Here is a 24,747-nt window from a genome sequence, read left to right as displayed (position 1 = left end):
GAATGGAACTCAGGTCCTCAGGAAGAGCAGCCAGTTCTCAGACCTCTGAGCCATCTCTCCAGCCCTTTTGGGATTGCATACATGCATATAACAATCCCCATTACCCTCTCACTCCCTATCTTTTCCATGAAATCTTCTAACAAGTGGTTGTTCCCCTGCACCTCTCTGGCATAGTTTTGGTGACCCAGAGTTTACTTAAGGTTGCTTGCATAAATACAGCTTAGGGAGTTTTTTACTTTTTTACTGGATCATGAGCAGCTTACCAGTGGCTACACAGTGAAGAAAATGAAGGCCCCTCTCTGCAATCATCAGTTACCAATAGTTTGTCAGGAGCCCCTCCCCACCCATGATGGAATGTGGATGTCCTTCAACTTGTGCAGTTGAGTTCCTGAGTGCAAATCATGTCTTGCCCAGACATTCAGCATCCTTCCCCATCTCCAAGCTCATACCGTCTTTCCACTCTTTTTAGCAAGATGTTCACTAAAGCCTTGGAGTGGATAATACAGATGCCCCATTTAGGGTAGAGCACTGGAGTCACTTATTCTCAGCTCTCTGAAGTTATGAGTCTGCACTCATCACCACCCATGGCAAAAAAAAAAAAAAAAAAAAAAAGCAAGTTGCTGTGATGAAAAGTGGCACACGTCTATAGGTAAAAACAAGTATGTAGAAGGCGATCTGACAAAGTGTCTATTTAGCAAAATAGCAGTAGGATGTAGTATTAGTAGTATGCTCCCTACAGGGCTGGCGTGATGGTTTGAAACATACAATGCTAGCAATACATACATGAGGACCAACATTCCTATCTCTAACATGCATGTAAAAAGTCAGGCAGGGAAGACAGCATCTCTAATTCCAGCACTTGAGAGGGAAAGACAGGTATCCTAGGACATTCTGTCTAGCTCGACTAGCTGGAATCAGTGAGTTCCAGATTCTGTCACAATAGCATGAAGAGCCCTCTGGAGAGACATTCAATGTCAACTGCAGAGGACCATATGCACACATGCACCCAAACACACCAAGAACATAAAATAACAAAAGAACACAAACAGGGATGGTGGCTCACACCTATACTTTTAGTATTTGGGAAGCCGGTCCACAGCCTCAGTCATGAGAACATCTCCTGTGTCACATAAGTGAATCCCAGGCCTGCCTGATACCCCACCAAAACGAACCAGATACCCCAATCAAATGCATGGGGCATTTTTCTCTTGACATGTGCAAGTGGGAAGAGCCTGTTTCACTTGTTAAAAGCAAGAGTAAGCCTTGTGAGTAGATAGCATGAGTTCCTGCACAGCCAGGGCCTAAGAGGACAACACATACAGACTACTGAGCAAACTCCCACAAGCACTGTGTAAAGTTGAAAGCATCATGACTACAAGTTTAGTAGGAAGAGGTGACTTAGTACAGAGCGAAAGGAGGGGAGATGACAACTGATTAAAGACAGAATGAGTTTAGTCAGCCTCTATAGAAGGTTTTTTTGTTGTTTAGGCAAGTGCTGAGGACCAAATCAAGGACAAATACTGCACCCATGAAAGAAATTTTATATTTATTATTTTTAAATTTTATGTGCATTGGTGTTTTGCCATGGGTGTCAGATCCCCTGGAACTGGAGTTAAACAGTTGTGAGCTGCCATGTGGGTTCTGGGAATTGAACCTGGGTTCTCCTGAAGTGCTCTTAAACACTGAGCCATTTCTCCAGCCCCCTGTACAGTGTTCTGCCTACTTGTCTGCCTACAGGTCAGATGAGGGCACCAGATCTCATTACAGATGGTTGTGAACCACATGTGGGGAAATGAACTGAAGACCTCTGGAAGAGTAAGCAGCTAGTGCTCTCAAGCTCCAAGTCGCCTCTCCAACCCCATGAAACTATTTTTAAGACATGAAGTTCTATAGTACTGTAGATATGTTGCTATGGTTGTCAACTTGACACACCTAGTCACCTGGGCAGAGGGAGTATCAGTTAAAGAATTGTGGACATCTGATTGGCCTTTGAGTACGTATGCGAGACATTTTCTTGACAGATATTTGATGTAGGAGGACCGAGTGACTATGGATGGTGTCACTCCCAGGCAGGTGAGTCTTCATAGTCCGAGAAAACCAGCTGAATGAGAGCCTGGGAACAAGCCAGGAGCAGCACTCCCAGTCCATGCTTCAGTTCCTGCCTCTAGCTCCTGCCCTTGTGACCTGTAAGCTGAATAAACACATTCCTCACAAGGGCTTTTGCTCATGGTGTTTACAACAGCAACAGGGCCACAAACTAGGCCATCTTTCAGAATAGATATTGAAACAATACAGAAAAGATGTAAATAATCAAAGTCACTATACAAAAATAAACAAATTAACTTTATTAAGTCACGACTTCAGCACCTACATTGATTTGTTTAAAAAAAAATATCAGTTTAGAATATTATCAAAAGTGAATATGCACAATAAATAGAAAATGGGATATGCAGTGATGGAGGCATATTCATTAACTATTTATATGCTGCCTATAGCGGCAGACAAAATTTTGACACTAAATTAGCATTTTGAAAGTGCACACAAAGCACCTGAGGGAAGGTTTCAAATGTTTAGAAAAGTAGCTTGGAGCTCTGGACCACTCACCAAAAACAAAAAAAAAAACAACAAAAACCTACTCAGTGCATCTAGGAGCAAATTCCCAACTACACTGAATTATTTCCTGCTACCCATAAGCACAACTAAAAATATCAAAGTGCTAAGACTTCATTAGCAGTACTTTAAATCAAAGTCTTAAATATATGATTACTCAAATATCCTAAGCCATATGGCAGGCCCAATAACAATAAGTTACAAATAACCTGAACCTAATAACTTAAACATGATAGGGTTAATATAACACATATTGTTTCTCAGCTAACCTTTCACATAAGGAATTAATTAAAAGATGTGTTAGTTTCACTTCCCACTCAAATAAGGGATGCAGTATCCTAGTAACGGTGATGACAGCCACTATTACAAGAGCAGAACCTGTGAATGTACACATTCCTTTGAGTTACACTTGATTGAAGAAGAAATAATTCTATGTACAAGAGGGTCCATATTCAATGCACACATTTTCAATGGAGCAAGTGGGCTTAGGATTAAGGCAGGCTTAACAAATGCTTCCTGACTTCTGAGTGGACCGTGAGAGGACTTCCTGAAAGTGAACGAACTAGTCAAAAGTAGGTGGTGCCAGTTCTTATTTTCCCGTTAGGTATGGTGAATTTCATGAAGCATTAACTCCCGAGGTATGTTTGTTTCTGGACCATACAGTTTACATGCTCTTCTTTCAAAGGCAGCTACCATTTGTTTCACAACTTCATCGAAGAACAGTGTAGCAAGCTGAGAGTGCAGAAGCGAGCGGAATTCAAAAGAAACCTGCAAGAAAATGTTAAAAATTATTTCACACATATTTGCTAGGCATAATGACACATTTCTATAATCCTAGCATTCAGGAGGCTGAAGCAGGAGTACTGGGAATTTAAAACCAGCCTAGTATACAAAGCAAGTTTTAGGACAGCCTGAGCTGTAAAACTAAAGAAGGGCTGAGCAAAAAAGCTAGCCATGGTGCTATAGGCCTGCAATTCCAGTTACTCCAGAGATCCATTTTCAGGTCTTGCCTGGGCTAGAGTGAGTGCAAGGCTTTTTTAAAAGGTCTGGTGATGTAGCCCAGTGGTAAAACACCTGCCCAACAAACACAAAACACTGCCCAAACCTTAGCACTACAGGGCAAAGCAACTATTTCTTCCGCTGTATTTCTAGTTAGGAGAGTTCAGACTATAAACTGGCTATCTAAGGTGCAGTTGTGTGGGCTACCTCCAGGGGAGATCTGGCATCCACTGGAAGGTGGGATCCTTTTTTTGCGGTAACTAACAACAGCTCTTACAATGACCTGAGTAAATAAGATCAAGGAACCTTACTTTAGGGCAAAATGTTTCACTAGCTTCTGTAGTAAGAGGGAGAAGACAGGGAATAGCTTTGCCAAATTAAAATTTAAAAATTTTCACATTTGCCAGGCATTGGTAGCACACATCTTTAGTCCCAGCACTAGGGAGGCAGAGGCAGGCAGATCTCTGTGAGTTCGAGATTACCCTAGTCTACAGAGCTAGTTCCAGAACAGGCTCCAAAGAAATACAGAGAAACCTTGTCTCGAAAAACCAAAAAAAAAAAAAAAAAAACCCAAAAAAACCTTTCACATTTATTTTAGTGTAAGTGTGAATGTTAGTGTATGTGTGAATGTGCACAGTTACACAATGGCATGCAATGGAAGTCAGAGGACAACCTTCCTTTCACCACATCCTAGGGACTGAACTCACTCAGGTTATCAGTCTTGACTACACCTGCCTTTATCATTTGAGTCACCATGCCAGCTTAGGAGAGCATACGTAGAGGTCAGCGGACAATCTGCTAGAACAAGTTCTCTCTCCACCATGTAGGTCCTGGCTGGCAACTGAACTCAAGTCTCCGAATCTTGCCAAAACTATTCTGATTTCTTATCAACACACTTGGCTTTACATGCAGCCTTCTCCACAAAAGGAAACAGAAGTGACTGCTCTGACAGTTACCATTCATTCCTATGAAGTAACAGAAGGGAGTAGATATGGCCTGTGTAAGCACAGGCATGTCATCCACAAACCAGGCAGCCAAAGAGTCAGAACTTTATTAGTATTCTGTTGTTCTGGATAGAATTTAAGGCAGTTACTGTAAACAACAGTTTTATAAAATTATAAAATACTTTAACTTTCCTCTATCAACTGACTGCAATGCTGGGTATTAAATCTAGAGTTTCCAGTGAGACACATCCTAAGTCCTAACCTTTTCCCTTTATACTGGGACCTCTCACTAAGTCGTCTAGGCCAGACTCAAACACACTGAGTGCAGATATGTAACTCATGATCTTCTTGACTTAGCCTTCTCAGCAGTTGGGAGTATAGGCCTATACCATTACTAAGTCTGGCTCCAGCCTCCGCCCCCCCCAGACAGGATTTCTCTGTATTGTTTTGGAATCTGTCCTGGAACTAGCTCTATAGACCAGGCTTGCTTGGAACTCAGAGAGATCCACCTGCCTTTGCCTCCCCAGTGCTGTAAAAAAGAAATAATTTAAATTTTTGTTTGTTTTGTTTTTTCTAGTTAGGGTTTCTCTGTGTAATAGCTTTGGCTATCTTGGAATTCTCTCTGTAGACCATGCTGGCCTCAAACTCACAGACACCTGCCTCTACCTCCCAAGTGCTGGGATTAAAGGCACATGCCACCACTGCCCAGCTAACTTTCATATGTGCTGAGATGGCTCAGTGGGTAAGAGCACCCGCTGCCAGATGACCTCACTTTCATCCTCAGGACTTGCATAGTGGAAGCAGATGACTGACTCCCTCTAGTTGTTCTCTGCCTTTCACACACACAATAAATGAAAATGTAATAAAATAACCTTCTATTTGTAAAAAGAAAATAAAGTAGCAGAAACAATATAAGGACTTTCACATACTCATCACCCCAAAGTTTCCTGTCTTATAACTATATAGCTACAGTATAGTTATTCAAAATCAGAAAACCACCAGTTGCTAGGAAATAAATGCTATGATCTAAAGGGTAGACTGTTCAAATTACCAACTGTCCTATTAATGCCAACTTTTAGATGGTAACCAGGACATCATACAGGGGATAATTAGTAAAAAAAAAAAAAAAAAAAAAATTGAGAACGTTTAACTGTACAGCTATAGTTGACCTTCAACTTGTGATCCTCTTGACTAAGCCTCAACAGTGCTAGAATTAGAGGTATGCCCTGGCTCTCATTACTGGAAGTAATTCAGAAGTATGTCCTGACTCTCATTAATGAAAGTAACTCATGAGCTGAAAAATTAGTGTGACATTTATGCTAAATCACCATTTCCTATAATTTAATGACTGAATTACAGGCACAGAGAAAACTCATTTACAAATGGGAAGGCAGTTAGAAATGGCTTAAATTTATTACAGCAAAAGTTATGGAATATTCCTTTATAATGTGTGAATGTATATCACTGTGACTGGTTTAATAAAGAAGCTAACTGGACTATAGCTAGGCAGGATAAAGTTAGACTATAGCTAGGCAGGATAAGGTTAGACTATAGCTAGGCAGGATAAGGTTAGACTATAGCTAGGCAGGATAAGGTTAGGCTATAGCTAGGCAGGATAAGGTTAGACTACAGCTAGGCAGGATAAGGTTAGACTACAGCTAGGCAGGATAAGGTTAGGCTACAGCTAGGCAGGATAAGGTTAGGCTATAGCTAGGCAGGATAAGGTTAGGCTATAGCTAGGCAGGATAAGGTTAGACTACAGCTAGGCAGGATAAGGTTAGACTACAGCTAGGCAGGATAAGGTTAGACTATAGCTAGGCAGGATAAGGTTAGGCTACAGCTAGGCAGGATAAGGTTAGACTATAGCTAGGCAGGATAAGGTTAGACTACAGCTAGGCAGGATAAGGTTAGACTATAGCTAGGCAGGATAAGGTTAGACTACAGCTAGGCAGGATAAGGTTAGACTATAGCTAGGCAGGATAAGGTTAGGCTATAGCTAGGCAGGATAAGGTTAGGCTACAGCTAGGCAGGATAAGGTTAGGCTATAGCTAGGCAGGATAAGGTTAGACTATAGCTAGGCAGGATAAGGTTAGGCAGGAGAACCAGGCTAAAAGGACACTGGGGAGAAGGGTGGATCAGAGAACTGAGAGGGGACACCACAAGTGGCAGAGGGAGCAGGATGGGAAGTACACACATGAGATAAAGGAGACCAGGGCAGCACACAGATGAGTAGAAATGGATTAAATTGTAAGAGTTAGCTAGTAACAAACCTGAGCTACTGGCAGAGCATTTATAATTAATAACAAGTCTGTGCGGTTATTTGGCTGGTGGAACACCCAAACAGCTGGAACCTACATCCACATTAAGACCTAAGAAAGTTGAAAAAAAATTCTAAACTCACAAAAATACAGCTGAACACAGCTTCCTAGTCTCTCATGCTGGCTGCAGTACAAAGACACATATCCTGCCATTCACTAACTGAGCAGTGTTGGCAGCTGACATAGCAGTTTAACATTCGTCTCATGTGAACAGAAAACAGAAAACAATACAGATAGTCAGACAAAAGAAACCTCTAAAATGGGTTACAATGGGTTTAAAAATGCATACAATGCATACAGATTTAGGAGGAAAAGAGAAAAGTATACAGTCATAGATTAAAAATAGTTTAAAAATAATAAAGTCCTTAAAAAAGGAGTGGCACGTACCTTTAATCCCAGCACTCTGGAGGAAGAGACAGGTGGATCTCTGTGAGTTCAAGGCCAGCCTAGTCTACAGATCAAGTTCCAGGACAGACTCTAAAGCTACAGAGAAACTCTGTCTTGGAAACAAAAAAAAAAAAAAAAGCAAAAAACAGAGTAAAATAATAGTAATAAAAAAAATAAGCCAAGTAAAGATAGAAAGCACACAGAGATTCTGGATCCTATATGTCATTATGTTGTCTCTTAATTGATGAACAAATGACAGCTGCTCATAAACAATTGCTTAGATTAAACAACCAATATAACCAATATATTTTAAAAATATCTTAACTTCAAATTGAAGTCAAAAGGTGTGTTGCTTTGAGGGTGAGGTTATGCATTTATTTCCATAGGAAATGAGAAGCTGTGGATTCATTCCAGGTTGGTATGGACCAGGTTTGATTGAGGAAGACCCCCTGAAAATCATGGCTTCAGACATAAAGGTATAAACCAAGAAATACTACAAAACACACAACATATATTTTACTTGGTCAAACATAAAACAAAATATCGTATTCAGCTAACTTGTGTACAATACAGCCTATACTTGTAAATACAGTTATGTATGTTACCATTAAAGTTTGTGTATTTTCAGAACACAGGGACTAGACACCAATAAAAATGGATGGTCCAGATAATGCAACATCTCAGAGCACCTCATTGCAGCTTCCTTAGAGGTCTACATCTAGAACAGCTTCAAGGCTGCTGGCTGAGATAGTCCAGCCTCACCGAATACTTCAGCCAAGACTTAACCACTATCTTGATTTTCTCAAGGTTTCTCCCAAAATACCGGTGCCTCCCCAAAACAGGAAGTAGTCTAAAGAATGATGCCCACATTCTCAAGAAATGGGGTATGAGTAGGTTTTGGTTATTCAATGCATTATGAAATGTTTGTCATTATTTAGGGGAATTGTTTGTAAGTTGTTAATGGTCATAGTCAAAAAAAGTTAACAAAAGTGTTAAATTCAAAGATCTCTTTGTAGAGGGAAAAATAGGATATGATATAGGAATGATAGCAAAAATAGATTACTGAATCTATTTTAATAAAAAAAAAAAAACAACTATTAATCTCAAAATATTTTACATTTGTATGGCTTTTGGTAGTGTTACAATAATGTATGTATACCCTAAACTCTTATTTAGGGTATTGTGTTTATGCAGCTCATTAAAAAATGTAATATATAATTAAGAAATAAAGATTAATAGTCATCTATAATAGTCAAATTTATAGTCATGTTAGGTATATTTTCAAGGTCAAACAGAGATATATTTTAGATAGACAGGTACTCTTCAGACACTTAAGAGATCTATGGAATATGGCATTTAAGTTGTTTTAGTAACCTAAGGCTTCTCATGACAATGAGACATGTCTGCTCCTGGCAGCACCAATCTACTTCAGAGAAGATGAGAAGGCATGAAGAAACTCCATATGGAGTTTGTTTTCTTTATGGCAAAAGCTAGTCATTTAGGCAAAGAAACTGCCTTCCTCAATTGCTGATAGTATATTGTCCAAACTGGACCAGCAGGATGCAAACAAACAAAAATGACTACCAAACTTTGCCAAGACAAGGTAGGACAATCCTTCAAAAATTTTGTGCTTTTTTTTTTTTTTTTTTTTTTGTCTGTCACATATACTAGGCCTTTAGGCCAAAGTTGGATGCCCCAACATTACAGAAGAACTTTGGTGATTGTCGAGGCAGCCAGATGTCCTTGTTGTTAGATAAAAAGACCCTTCTGGGGTCTTTGAGAGAATTAGACTAATAGATTTAAAGTTTTCCTTAGTTATAAAACAAGGTAAATTAAGTATAAATATTTAAACTCACAAAGATAAGATACAATATTCTCTTTAAATATGCCAAGTACAAATGGACTGAATACTGTAACTATAATTTACTTGATAACTGTTTTTGTTGTACATAATTTTACTATGTTAAAGTTAAAACCTTTCTTTTTATTTAGACAAAAATGGGGAAATGTGTTAATATTCATTTACATTGTGTGAATATGTCAAGGAGAACCAGACTAAGGATGCTGGAGTTGGAGAACCAAGTAATGCCATGAGTCGTAGAACAAGCAGGATGGAAAGTACATACACAGATGAGGTAAATGATCCTCAGGGCAGCATATAGACTAACAGAAATGGGTTAATTTAAATTGTAAGAGTTAGCTAGTAACAAGCCTGAGCTATTGGTTGAACATTTACAATTAATAGTAAGTCTCTGTGTAGTTAGTTATATAGGAATTGGCTGGCGGGACAGAAAAGTCTGCCTATAAAAAGTGATATGAACAAGACAATAGGAGTCTCTAGATCATTTACTTATTTATTTTTATGATACAGGGTCTCATTATGCAGTCTTGGCTGGCCCGTAACTTGCTATGTAAGCACTTGCTATGTAAACCACACTGGTCCCAAGATCATAGAGATCACTTGCCTTTGCATCCTCAGTGTTAGAATTAAAGGCGGGCGGGCAACATCACACCTGCCAGCAGTCCTTAGAGTCTCTTTTATTTATTTTTTATGTATACAAGTGCTCTATCTGCATATATGACCTTATGCCAGAAGAAGGTATTAGATCCCACTCTGGATGGTTGTGAGCCACCATGTGGTTGCTGGGAATTGAACCTAGGTCCCCTGGAAGAGCAATTAGTGCTCTTAACTACTTAGCTATCCCTCCAACCCGCCCCCCAGTCTCTTTTGAATTTGATTTCTGCATCTAATATGTAACGTATTAAACATCTAACAAGGCTTAAATGTTTTTAGTATTGAACACAGTGAAATGACAAGTATTTGGTTTGGCTGGTCTGTTTTCCAGTACTTGATGATTAATCAGGGTATCTACCCAGTCTTCATTTTATAGTTTAAAAAAAAAAAAAAATCTCTGCAGCTTTTGCTGTTGGCAGAAAGCTCAATACATAAGAGGATCTGAAACACTCAAAGATGTAGGAACATACTGTGTAATCAGTGGCTTTTCTACTTCTGAATCCACACTGCCCTAGTGATAAAAATTAAAGTAACACTTTGGTTCACTAATTAAGCCATCTTGAAAACATGAGTATGACTTCCTGCACTGAAAACAACTACTGGAGCCAGGCAGTGATAGTGCACACCTTTAATCCCAGCACTCAGGAGGCAGAGGCAGACATTTCTGTAAGTTTAAGGCCAACCTGGTCAATAAGCTGAGTTCTAGGATAGCCAGAGCTACAGTCAGATCCTGTCTTAAAAAAAAACAAAAAAAACAAAAAAAACAAACAACCAAAAAAGGGCATTATTAGCTATAGGTGATGTATCTGCTGTAATCCTAGCACTCAGGAGGTTGAAGGATAATAGTGAAGTTGAGGTCAGCTCAAGCTATGCAGTAAACTGCAGTCCAGCTTAGGCTACAAAGCAAAACCCTGCCTGAAACAAAACAAAGCAAAAAGCATAAATTGGGGCTGGCAAGATGGCTTGATGGCACTTAACATCAAACCTGATGACCTGAGTTTAATTTCCAGGACCCACATGATAGAAAGATAGAAGAGACCCTTGAAAGCTATAAACAAGAACTTTATAAGAGACTTACTGAAAAATCCAAGGTACAAGTTCTTGGATAGCCAGGAAGACCTGGGCTAAAACGCCAAATAGTCTCCAAATGATTGAAAAGTTTCCCATCAGTACAAGACGCCTAGAACAATGGAAAGAAAAAAAAAAAAAAATATTTTTCATATGAGCAGGAATCTACCATGACTGGGGCTTATTTCCTTGAAAAGTAATTCTCTCTATCAGCTCAGAATACAAGAGATGAAGTTGCTTAGTAGCTTGGTACAAGGAGTAACAACTTCTTACAAGGTTAGCCATTTTCTCTTCCTCTAGGAACAGACTGTCAGCTGTTCTCTCTCTCATGTGCTCACCCACTATGCTACTGAGCCATATTGGGTTTCACTCCTTTACCAACGGAACAGTGTGTGTGGGATGTACTTGCTCATGTGTGTTGACCACAGGTGTCCTCCTCAATCACTAGCCATCTTTTTGAGACAGGGTCTCTGTGATGTACTATCACTTTGGAGACAAATCTCTGGCACATCTAAAGAGGATTATGGGATTAGGTCCACATGAAGGCCCACCCTAAATGTGGGCAGCATGAGTCCCGTAACTGGTGTCCTGTACTGAATAAGGAGGAGAAAGTGAAGCACCAGCATCCATTGACGTGATTCTTGACTGCAGAAGCTGTGTGGCCCATGGACCTCAAGCTTCTGCTGCCATGACTTCACCAGCTGCCATGTTTTCTCTGACACAAGGTAAGGTCACTTGAACTGTGAGCCAGAATGACTTCCTCTTCCCTTACACCATTTCATGTCAGGTGAGCGGACACAGCCATAAGGAAGTAAAACAGCCTCCCTGAACCTCGGTCTGTCCATCTGAACTTCAGAGACCCAGCTGCCTCTGCCTTCCAGGACTGGGGATCACATTCCACACAACACCACTCTCAGTGCTGGGGAGTCACACTCAGGTCCTTATGCTTGACAGTAAGTTCTTTACCAACTGGGCAAACCACCTACCTCAGGAAGTGGTTTTTAAAAACCTCATTTTCAGTTCTACTTACAGGTGATCATGAACAGTAATATACTACGCCATGTTTCTTTAAGTTGGAAAATAACATATATCTTATGTCATCACTCTGAAATGGCTGACATGTTCATAAAGTAGCTGGTACACATTTCTAGGAAAAATTGTTTCATCTGTCTGTATGTCTGTGCGCCACACACATGCCTGGTACCCACAGAAGTCAGAGGAGGGCATCAGGTCACTTAGAACTGTAGCTACAGACAGTTGCAAGCCACTCTGTAGGAACTGGCAGGAACTGAACCAAGTCCTCTGAAAGAGCAGCTTAATCACTGAGCCATCTCGCTGCTCCACATTTATTCTTTTAACTTGCTTTTCTGTAGACCAGGCTGGTCTCAAACTCAAGAGAGATCCGCCTGTTTCTGCCTTCCAAGTGCTGGGATTAAAGCGTGTGCTACCACAGCCTGGCTCCTTTTAACTTTCTTTGGCCTTTCACTGTCTTACCACTTCTCCTCTAACTTAAAAAAAAAAAAAAAAAAAAAAAACTGAACCTGGAGATGGTGAAGACACACGCCTTTAACCCTAGTATTTGGGAGGCAGAGGCAGGTGGATCTCCTGGTCTACAGAGTGAGTTCCAGGACAGGCTCCAAAGCAATACAGAGAAACCCTGTTTCAGGAGGGGGGGAAAAATGTGTGTGGTAAAGTAATATGCTGAAAATTAACAAATAAATTACATTTTATTTTCTAGCCTCAAATTCACAATCCACTTGCCTGACCCTCTTTTACTGTTAAGATTGCAGGTAAGTGCTCTCATATCCTTTTTTAAAATAACATATCCTAATTTAATAGTGCAAAGATGAAAATATTTCTCATTTCCAAATGATCTGTTTTATAATTCAGTAGTTATCAGCAGAAGTAAAACAGAAAAAAACCCAACCTTCTCATTTCCAAATTTTATTCCAACTTCTATTTGTAAAGAATAATGCTAATGTTGTATAAATTAACATAATTAGGAAATATAATAAATGGTTTTCCCCCTCCTCTTACTAGAAGTATCTTTTAATCTATTACATATTATTTAACTCACTTAGTATAATAAACATGTAGAGAATTTTGAAGCAAAACAAAACCAAAAAATAAACTTACCTTTACTAAATGTGGTTTTACCAAGGTTACAACTGAAGTATATCGCTCCAAAACAGGCGGAAACCCAACTTCTAATCGGGTTTTACAATACCCAGATCTCCTAGATATTATTTCTGATTTTTTACACCAAGGAACTAAAATGCTTATAATCTTCCATTCCTGATACTACATCGTACATTTCTTGCATTGAGTATCTTAAGAAGAGAAATAAATAATATTAACAACAGATTCTATGAAATATGAGTTTAAACAGAATATAAATGAAACAGTCATAAGTCATTTGGTACACATACTGAACCACACTGTTCAAACAATAGAGAAAGTGAAAGGACTGTAAATATGCAAATGGAAGAGGTCACAATAACTACAGTCTCCACAGACTCATATATCTGAAAGCTTAGTCATCACGAGTGGTGCATTTGAGAAGGATTTGGACAATTAGAAGGTAAGGAGCCTTACTGGAGCAGGTGTGGCCTTATTGGAGGAAGAGTGTCACTAGGGTTAGGCTTTGAGAGACCCAGGCTCTCTCTGCTTGCAAACTGGGATGTAGCTCTCAACCATTTCTATTTCTAAAGCACCATTCCTGTCATACCTGCTGCCATGGTGACAATGGACTAAGCCTCTGAAACTGTCAGCCAGTCCCAATGAAATGTCTTTTTAAGAGTTGCCTTGGTCATGGTGTCTCTTCATAGTAATAGAACAGCAACTAAGACAATGACCAAATAACAATAAAACTCTGAATATATGTAAAAACCTGGGAGCCAGATATTTATTATTCTTGCTCATAAGGCAAGGAAAACATAGGAGCACAAGACTACAATCCTCTCAAGAGGCTCTGGTAGGAGAATTGCCAAGAGTTCAAACCCATTTTGAGCTAACACAGCAAGTACCAGGGTACCCAGTGTGACACAGTGAAACCCTGTCTCAAAAAACCAAATAAACAAACAGATCCTGGACACAGTTAAACTATAACCCACCATAAAATTATAATTAATCTTAAATTACAAAAGGATATTTTGGGCGGGGCAGTACTGCTGCATACCTTTATTAATCTCAGGACTTAGAAGGAAGAGGCAGGCAGATATCTCAGTTTAAGGCCAGCCAGGGCTACACAGAGAAACTCCTGTCTTAAAAGCATTTTGGATTACACCAAATTTGAATCTTCATATATGTTTTAGTCTAACAATCATGAAGGAATAACAAAGATGCAAATCATAAATTATTTCCTTAAGTATCAAGGTTACTTTTATCCAATAAGTATATATAAAGCAGCAAGGGTTATGGACAGATTAACCTACAAAAAGCAGTTTGATCTACAGGAAGATAACCCAGAAAGAAAGCAGCATATCACTCTACAGAAAATATGTGTGCTCTTAATAAAATTACTATTATATACAAACCCTATAATTCTTCTCTCTGAGTACTCTTTTTCGTTTATTTACTAATGGCGCAGTGATTTTGAAGAATGTTCTTACGTAGATCTCTTTAGGCAAAACTGAGGTATGCAGTGGAAGAGTTCTGTTCATCAGTATACCACAGGAAGCTAAGTATCTAAAAACAATAATATTTAAGACAAAAATTAAACACAAACTATACAGGCATTATAAAAAGCAATTATATTTCAGAAGAGTTTGCAATTTTAGAGTAGTGCTGAAAACACAGGCATAGATTCAGAAAGATAAACTTCTAAGTAACATAAAGAAAATTAGAACAGGGACTGGGGAGGTGGCTCAGAGGAAAAGAGCACTGGCTGCTCTTCCAGAGGACCCAGGTTCAATTCCCACCACTCATGTGGGAGCTTTCAACTGTCTATAACCCCAGTTCTAGGGGATCCGACACCCCACGCAGACTTACATGCAGGTACAACACCAACATACATAAAATATAAATGAGTAAATTTAAATTAAAAGAATAAAACTGAAACAACAACTGACAGTGTGGTTAGAAGCTTCTGGAACAAATGTTATCTTCTCAGAAGCTGGCTTTCAGATGGCAGCTATGTACTGCAAAACACATATAGGCTTGCTTCTATATTCTCCATTTATTACCCAGTTCACTCAGAAACATCCAAGTTGTTTCCTGCCACACCAGTGAGATCTAAATCAGATCTCAGTTTCAGATCTGAATTCTGGTGCTGTCAGAGTTGCTGCTCCTCTGACTTCCTAATCATTTGTTTCAGCATGCATGTGTTACAGTATATCCTGTTACAAAGTGGTAGCTGTTTGAGGTGAGCCTATGTCAGACGCCAAGTATGCTTATGTTCACCCTTTTAAGAAATTGATTTATGTATGAGTGCCCTGCCTGCATGTATGCCTGCACGCCAGAAGAGGGCATCAGATCCCATTATAGATGGTTGTAAGCTGAGAATTGAATTCAGGACCTTGGAAGAGTCATCAGTGCTCTTAACCATTGAGTTATATCTCTAGCTTTGTTCACTTTTATCTAACAAGCTTACTGAATAACTATTTTATACTACTCAACACTATTGGTCCACATACTGGTAAGCTCTTAGTCCACATATACACAGGCTCTTATTCTGGGCTTGATTGCTAATCACTACAGATTATCACAGTAAACAGAACAAATATAAGCCTTTCAAAGATTACACCATAGCTAGGAATTCAAAGGGCACCTGTACACACACACATACATTTCCATACAGATACAGAAACATAATTGAAAATAAAACTCTTCAAAAAATAAAAAAATGTGTGGGCTAGAGATGGTTCATCCTTTAACAGTATATACTATTCCCACAGACACCCGAGTTCAGTTTTCAGAACCCAAACTGGGCAGCTCACAATGACCTGCTCCAGAGGATCTGAATCTTCTTCTGGACTCTGACAGCACCCACACTCATGTGTACATACTCATACAGACCCACATATACACACAAAGTTAAAAAAAAAAAAGATAAAAGTCGGGGGATCAGCAAAAATGCTCTGCAGGTAAAGACATTAACTTAAAAACCCGGTGATCCTGAAACCCATGTAAAGGCAAAAGGAGAGAACCAACTCCACCAAATTGTCCTCTGACCCTCACACACTCACCACACACATATACACAAAGACACAACACAAATTTTCCTTAAAGTGCTAAAAACAAATGGGTGTGGAGTCATGATCAGAGTCTTTACATAAGGTGTCCCTGGAAGTTCTGGAAGTCTTGTTGTAGTGGCTATATGAGAAGTAGGACTGCTTAGCGGCACAGGTCTGTAATCCTCAGGAGGTTAAGGCAAGAAGATCTTGAGTTCAAGGCCAGCCTGGGAAATTTAGTGAAAGTCTGACTCAAAATAAAAATGGGTTGGGGCTATAGCTCAATGGTAATGTGAATATAGAAACATGCTCATTCTATGTAAATAATGTAACTAAGTTGGGAGGGGGGATTCCAGGTGGCAGGGAAAGAGCTTAGCAGTATACAGAAACTAACTGACACAGCAGTACACACCCGAAATCCCAGCACTGGGAAAGATCCAGACAAGGCGACTGTCTAACCAACAAACAAGCATCCAGGCTTAGGGGCACACACTTGTAATTTCAGCACTAGGGAGATCAGGGACTTAAAGCCATCCAAGGCTACACAAGAGTTTGAAGTTAGCTTGGACTACATGAGAGTCTGTCTCAAACAAAACAAACTCAGAGAAGACCAACAGCAATGTAGGAGCGGTGTAACAAGCCAGGAGGACAGGCTGGAGTAACAGGACTGCAGGCTGAAGAGATGGCCCAGTGGGTAAAGCTCCTGTTATGCAAGCATGGGAACCTCAGTTCTCAAGAACCCATACAGAAGTCAGATGCATATAGCATGCTGTTCCCTCCTCATTTAAAAGGAAGCCCTGGGTGCACACACACAAAATGTATATAGTCAATAAGCAAAGAGGAAACTAACTATACAGTTGCAAGACATAGAAAGATCAAGCTGGAACTGAGCTGGGAGCTTCCTCTCTACTGATGGCAAACTTTCACAGTGCAGGGAGGTTATGGATCAAGTCGCTAATATTACCCAGCTGAGAATACAGTGAGCTACAATATCAACTTAGCAGGCAAAGTGTGCTCAATAGTGCAATACTGGCATGACTACTATTTGGTAATGAGTGTTCTTCTGATTGGATCTGAGGCCTACTCCACAGGAAGAAATTCATGCCCAGTACTGTGAATCTGGAAGGTCACAGGCCTTAGCATGGAACTTATTACTGTTGTTTTGCTAAATGAACATGTTGTCAAACTGTTTTCTAAATACTTACATGTATACACACAGCCTACTGCTACATGCAGCCTGTCAGACAAGTTTCTTTTCGCAAGTGGGTGGAAGTGCATACAGAAACTCATAGCTAGCTAAAGTACCGAGCACAAATGACTACTGAGTCAGCCTTAAATGGGACATTTGTATCACCCACATCAAGGCTTGAGGAACACATCAGAAGAACGGGTAGTAAAGAACCTAAAAACTAAAGGCTAAAGAAGGACAATACAAAATAAATGTCTTCTGGACTCACTAATGCCCTGTAGCTATCTATGGCTGCCTGCCACCACCTCTGGAGATCATACTCTTAAGAAAACTGTTCATGTTTAAAACATTAACAGATTTCCTGATCACTATGCCTGTTTTGGTTACACAACACATCTATTTTCACACATTACTAAGGGGTAGGCGTATAGAGCTAAGTAGTAGAGCTGGTTAACATGTTCATGGCACCTCCCATTCACCTGCCCTTAGAGGCTAGAATTGCAACGTGGAGAGCCACACAATTAGCTGCTCATGAAGTTAACCAGCAAATGAATACTGAAACACACTGCAAACACAGTTTTGATTACTAATATCCGAAAACTATTCTTTCAAATAACCTATTGTAATAAAGGGCAGAACACAAGCTGATATGACTTTTATCTATTCACAAACCATTTTTGTTGCCTTTTTTTTTTTTTTTTGAGATCCAGTCTCTCAATACTTCCCAGGCTGGTCTGGACATCCTAAGGACAAACAGCAAACTGGCATTTAATGAGTAATATAAGCAGATCTGAAGTATGAGGAGGTTATGTCCTGCTTGGAAAGCTATGTGTTGAAGATAAACTATCTGATTTCACTTTAGTTTCAACAAATAATTCTGTGGGGTTTGGAGGTGGAGCACTGCTGATACTTTTTTGTTTGTTTGTGAGGCAGGATCTCACCATGTCGTTCTGACTGGTCTGGAATTAATTATGCAGACCAGGGCATCCTCAAGTACCAGGCCCCGCCTCTTTGTTGCTATTTTAAAGTCTTCAACTGAAATCTCCTGGAGCTCAGCAAGATTTGTGCTTTCTCCTCCGTAAAATATACCTATCAAGTTTGCTTTTTGGTCTTGAGACAGAATCTCATTTTGTAGCTTGAGTTGGTCTAGAACTCACAGCGATCCTCCTACCTTAGCATCACTGCCGGCATTACAGGTGTGAACCACCACGCCCAGAAAATTTTAATTTTTGAGAACAATTTGTTACAGTATTATCCGTAACAGAAAACTACATAGTAAACTTACAATACCCTTCAGGTCTCCTCAACAGCCCCTCACCCCCGTAAGTGAGCCAACCAGGAAAACACTGAAGGCAGAGCCACCTTCAAGGTTACAGGACCTCTAAGTTACAGCTAAGTTAAAAAAAAAAAAAACAAAACAAACAAGAAAAAACCCAACAGGTCCTGTTTGTTGGCTGCGTTTCACTTTTCGAGGGCCGAGTGGCCGGAGTCAAAGAACTGGGCGGCAAGTGAGAAAGCGTCTGCCAGCCAGGCGGTTCACCGCCAGGACACGCATTCCCTCCCACGGCTCCGGGAGCCGTCTACGTCGGCGCAGTTAAAAACTTTCCCGACCCCCGCGGGCCACTTCAGGAGGCGGCCCGGCTGCTTCTCAGCTGCTCCCACGGCCGTCTAGTCGCTGACTCACCCCGAAAACACGAAGTGCACGCGGGCCGGCCGGCCGAGCGCCGCACCCCAGTTCTCCCGGCCCGGCCGAGCCCCGCGCCTAGTCTAAGGTCAGCGACCCGGCCACAGGCCCGCCCCGCGCCGGCCGCCCGGAAAACCTCCGCTCGCTACCTGATGTTACGCGCAGGCCCCCGCGCTGCTGCTTCCGCCACGGTGGTCGACTTCGGACGGCACCCCGACACCACCCTGGCCAGCGCCCTCTGACCGGCCCGAGCTGCCATGATCGTCTGCGAGAAGCCGGTAGCCAACGCCGGCACCGGGCCCGAGGCGCCGCCCTCAGCCCGCCCGGCGGGAGGGCTCCTGCACCTCCCAGCCAATCCGAGGGCCCACTGGGCAATAGGACACGCCCCTTCCACTCGTTTCTACCCCCTCCACCCCCCATCCCATGACGCCAGGCTGACGCCAGACTGACGCACGCGCCCAGGGCTGCTGCCCACGCGCCTGCGCACTTATGTAATGTTCCGTGCCTCCCTCCTGCTGAGTTCACCCGCAGTCCTGGTTGCTGTCTGGAGCTTTTCCCGGCCGAGTCTGGAGCCTGGGCTAGCGAGGCCCGCCCTGCAGCGGGAGGAAGCTCAGGAGCTGGTTAATTATGTAACTGTCCCTGTCCGTCCGTCGTGGTCGTCGTGTGACCTGCCCCGTGCTGAGCCCCGCAGGTTCTGGCGCCTGCTGCCAAGCCTGGCAGATCTTACCGTGTCAAGTCTGAAACAGTACCTGGTGTACTTAGTGTACTGACCCTGAGGGGTTGTTCCAGGTTAATGAGGGCAATTCCGAGTCATGCTGTCCAGGAACAAGCCACGGGACTAGGCAATTCTAGCTGCCATTCTCCTATGTGGACAGCATTTGTTTGGGTGTTGATTTTGTGGACGAGGTTTCCCTCATTTCGTACAAAGCAACAACTTGATTGCCACATTTCGGGACTGGAGAGGCCATGACTTTTTGTTTGTTCCCAAGTACTTGTTTAACCTTTGTAGTCCCTAGCTTCTCGTAAAGTTAGAGCAGTACTTACTATTTTAACACACCTGAAAAAAAATTATATTTATTTATGAGGGGGCACACTTGGCAATCGTTGTGTGAAGGTCAGAGTCCATTTTCTTCCCACCTTGGGCCCGAGGGATAGAACTCATTTCACAGGCTTACTTGGCGAGTATTTTAACCACTTAGCCTCTTGCTGGTTCTAACATCATTTTAAAAAACGTATGTTTTATTTTATAATTCGGGCGTGCATGAGTGCCTGCGTGGGTGTGAGAGAGAGAGAAAGAGAGAGGACAGATTTGTGAAATTCCTTCCCTCCTTCCATCTTTGTGTGGGTTCCAATTTGGTTAGTAGAGTTTGAGAAATAAACAAGATTTTCAGTTGAACATAGGCAACAAATATATTGAAGAACTTACTAGCTGCTGGAGAAATGAATGAGTCTGTCTCCTCAGAGAGTGTAAAATCCAAAGCAGAAAAGGAAATTGATATGCAGTACAGTATCAGATAATTTCATATCATGTAGGATAAAAAAAAGGGAGTAGGGCATAATGGTACATGCCTGTAATCGTGGCACTGGAGAGATTGAAAGAAAAGGTACTCCAGGCTAGGATGAACTAACTACACAGTGAGTTGCATGGAAAGCACTGAAGTGTGGTTGGTGTGAATAGCCAACAAGGTGGCTCTCCAAGAAAGTGACACTGACTACACACTGATATACAACCATATACGTGTGTGTATGTACAGAAGTATATACAAAGTAAACGAATGTAAAATAATACAGTAGCATTTACTCTATTCCTTGTTCCCTTGTCCTAGGAGGTCCAGTTTCTATCCTGTCCCCCATCTCTATCCCTTTGACCAACCTAACCCCTCTTTGTCCTGTAAGACTGGCCCAGGGTTACACTACTGTGTTCATCTGTTTGTGTTGTCATAACAGAATACATGGACTGGGGGTTGAAATCAGTGGTAAAGTCCTTGTGTAGGGTGCCTCCTGTCCCTTTCCTCCAAAGTAACACCTGAGACTAGGCAATTATGAAGGCAAGAGGTTTATTCGCTTCTTTGTGATGGCTGGCATCTAGGTGGAGAAGCTGGCACATGCTTAAAAGGACATCACATGGTGGTGGTTCGATTGAGAATGACATCATAGACTCATATATTTGAATGTTTGGTCCATAGTTGGTGGAACTACTTGGTAAGGATTAAGAGGTGTGGCATTGTTGTCATTGGATCTGGGCCTACATCATTCTCACATTCCCTCTCCCTCCCTCTCTCTCTCTCTCTCTAACATTTGGATCAGGATGCCAGAATGTAAACTGTTAGCTACTGTTCCTGTGCCATGCCTGCCTGCTGCTGTGTCCCCTGCCATGATGGATACAGACTGACTTTTGAGACAGTAAGCAATTAAATGGTGTCTCTTCACAGCAATAGAACAGTAATTACAATACCATGGTTAGGTCAGGCTTTTTTTTTTTTTTTAAAAAAACTTTATTGGTTTTGTTTTATGGGTGTGTTCATGTATATATGAATGTAATGTTGCCTGTAGAGGCCAAAGGTCAACCTCAGGTGTCATGCCTCTGAAGCCATATACCCTGTTTTGGTTTTGGTTCTGTTTTTCATTTCTTAATTATTTTATTTCATTTTATGTGTGGGTGTTTTGCCTACATCTGTCTGTGTACCACCTATGTGCAGTACCTTTTGGGGCCAGAAGAAGGTTAGGGTTTGTAAGTAAAAATGGTTAGAGTGAGGGCTCAGTCCTAATTGCAAGAGAGAGCATACACACACTTGTCTAGCATGGGTGACGCCTCAGGTCTGGTCCTGGGAGGGGGACAAAAATGGTTGGGAATGGTGACATAGTTCTGCAATCACAACCGTAAGGTGTGTAGCCCTGGTTGTCCTGGAATTCACTTTGTAGACCATGCTGGTCTCAAAATCAGAGATCTGTCTGTCTCTGCCTCCTGAATGCTGGGATTAAAGGTGGGTACCATTACCTGGCTGAAATATCTCTTTTTGAAAGTTTCCCTTAAAATGGGTTGAAGAGGGCTGGAGAATTAGTTCAGCAGTCAAGAGCAGTTGTTGCTCTTACAGATGATCTAGTTTTGATTCCCAGTACCCACATGGTGCACCAGGCACTGGGGGATCTGAAGCCTTCTTCTGACCTTTGATGGCACCAGGCATGCACATGGTACACACACACACACACGTATGTATGTATGTATATTTATATACATATATATGTAAAATAATAACTAAATCTAAAACAAACCCTTTCTTTTTAAATGAAAGTAAAAATGGGTTGAAAAGGGGCTAGAGAGATGGTCCTTAAGGACTCTCTGCACTTGCAGAGATTGGGATTCAATTTCTACAGTCATATTGATCCCAGGGGATCTGATGCCCTCTTTTAATCTTAATGCAGGCTGTACTCACGTGCACAGACACAGGCACACATACCACACATAATAATGAGGTGGTGGCAAGCCTCTAATCTCAACACTCAGGATGAAGAAACAGGTGGATCTCTGTGAGTTTAAGGCTAGCCTGCTCTATACAGAATATTTCAGATGAGGCTCTCAAGAAAATAAAAACGTTGAAAGTCATTTGTTTCTATGGTTCTAGAGTTCGGATCTTGAGCTTTTCTCAGGCTAGGCAAGAGCTCTACTGTTGAGCTACATCCCTAACCATGGTGGAGGTTTTATTTACAGCTGAGTGACTATTCAACTTCTCTGCCCAATCCTACTTCTTTGTTCACAGATATGGATGGCAAGGGCATTCCCATAGATATCTTTCATTCGAATCTTGACTTCAGAAATTAGTTCACAGGAAACTCAACCTGAAACTACTGAGTTTCAGGAGTGACCCAAAGAAAAAGACTCTAAAATGAATTGGTTTTGTTGTTTGTTTTGTTTTGAGATGTGTCTCATGTAGCACAAGCTAACCCAAACTCACTAGGTCAGTGATTCTCAACCTGTGAGTCATGACCCCTTTGGGGGCTGAATATCAGATATCCTACATATCACATATAATTCATAACAGTAGCAGCCATAGTTATGAAGAAGTAATGAAGGACTATACCAAAGGGTATTAGGAAGATTGAGAATCACTGCATTAGGTAGTGAAGCTGTCCATTGTCCTGACTTCCTGTCCCCATCTACCAAGTGCTGGGATTACAAAACCTATGTCACCACACTTGTTTAAGATGAGATTTTTAGATCTGGCCATTTTCCATCTAGCTGGCAATGACAGATGAAGTTTAATACCTCTAGTGAGATCCTGGAGGAAGACTGGAAAGGTTGGGTGTGACTAATTAATTAAAGCTTAAGTGGAAAAGCTGGAAGGCATCTTTGGCAGCACATAAAAAGAGTCTCATTTCCTGTACTGGAGAGCAGGAAATGCTGGTGATCAGGTCTAGGACTTGAGTAGCATAGCTTCAGAATGAGGAGATTTTCAGCTTCAGCATCTTTGCTACACAGAATTCCCCTGACTGGGAAGGATTGTCATCCTGGAAAAGGACATGAACAACTGAGGTGCCAAATCCTCTCTATCGATTGAAGTGGGCGAAGCTTCTTGGAGACCAACAACTGGGATTAAGTTATTCAGTAGTTAGCCAAGAAAGTCCTGTGTGCACTTGTGAGGAGGAAATGGACAACTCAAAGAAGATAAAGGATCTAGCCAATGTGTACTATTATGGTGTAGTAAGCCAGACATGAATGACTGAGGGGAATGAGAAGGGATTAAAACTCCACTTAAAACAGTTTATAGTTAGACGTAGAAGCTCAGAGGGGCTTCTAGCTGTGGCTGTCAAGAGTATGGGTGTTTTAACTGCTTGCACAGGAGTTGCCTGGTGCCTCTGTAACAACAAATATAAGAGCTGTTGGCCTTGGCTATTCAGAAATTTAAGGCCAGCCTGGACTACAAGAGAGCCTGCTTCAAAAGCCAAAACAGGACTGAAGAAATGGCTTAATAGTTAAAATGACTTGTGTTGTGGTTGTTTTGTTTTGTTTTTCAAGTCAGGTTTTCTCTGTGTAGACCTGGATATCCTGGAACTTACTCTGTAGACTAGGCTGATCTTGAACTCAGAGATCCTTTTGCCCCTGCCCCTGCCTCTTGAGTTCTTGGATTAAAAGTATGAGCTACTGCACCAGCCTGAACACCTATTATTCTTACAGAGAACATATGTCTGTCCCCATAACCCAAATAGGACAGGGATCTGACACTATCTTTTAGACTTTGCAGGCACTGCACTCACAAACTCATACTCAACACACACACACACACACAAACACACACAATTAAAAATTAAATCTTATGCTGTGCGATGGTGGCGCCTGCCTTAATACTGGCACACAGGAGGCAGATGCAGGCAGATCTCTGAGTTCAAGACCAGCCTGGTCTACAGAGTGAATTCCAGGGTAGCCAGTGCTACATAGAGAAACCCTGTCTCTGAAAACATAAATCTTAAAACCAGCCAACTAGGGATAGATGGTTCAGTTATTAAGAGCACTGGTTGCTCTTCTAGGGATCTCTGGCACAATTTCTAGTACCTGCATGGCTGCTGTAACTTCAACTCCAGGTGGTCTGACAACCTTTCTGGACTCTGCAGCTACTGAATGAAGTAGTGCACTGACATACATTCCCCTTGTCTTAATCAGGTCACAGAGTAAATCAACTGCCAACTTTGCCAAGACAAGGTAGGTCAGTCCTTCAAAATTCCTGCTTCACAGAAAAGTGTCAGATATTCTAGGCTTGTAGATTGAAGATGGATGCCCTAACATTGCAAAGGAACCTTGGATGGCTGTCCAGGCAGCCAGCTGCTTCTGTCATTTCTATAGTTTGGGAAGTTCTTTGATCTGTGCTT

General features: G+C 41.4%; 1 protein-coding gene across 1 annotated transcript; it reads right to left on the bottom strand.

The window, feature by feature from the left end:
• Positions 1-2,322: 2,322 nt before the first annotated feature.
• LOC127226212 (coenzyme Q-binding protein COQ10 homolog B, mitochondrial-like) lies at positions 2,323-19,154 on the bottom strand. Its single transcript, XM_051190153.1, is given in 7 exon segments — positions 2,323-3,378; positions 10,852-10,953; positions 12,978-13,112; positions 13,114-13,171; positions 14,378-14,406; positions 14,408-14,528; positions 19,035-19,154. Coding segments are annotated over 7 exon segments (723 nt in total). The 5' UTR covers positions 19,145-19,154; the 3' UTR covers positions 2,323-3,210.
• Between the last annotated feature and the right edge of the window lie 5,593 nt (positions 19,155-24,747).

Source organism: Phodopus roborovskii, unplaced genomic scaffold (genome assembly GCF_943737965.1).
Source record: "Phodopus roborovskii unplaced genomic scaffold, PHOROB, whole genome shotgun sequence".
Lineage (NCBI taxonomy): Eukaryota > Metazoa > Chordata > Mammalia > Rodentia > Cricetidae > Phodopus > Phodopus roborovskii.
Note: the sequence above shows the minus strand (reverse complement) of the source record. Positions and strands in the feature narration are given on the sequence as shown.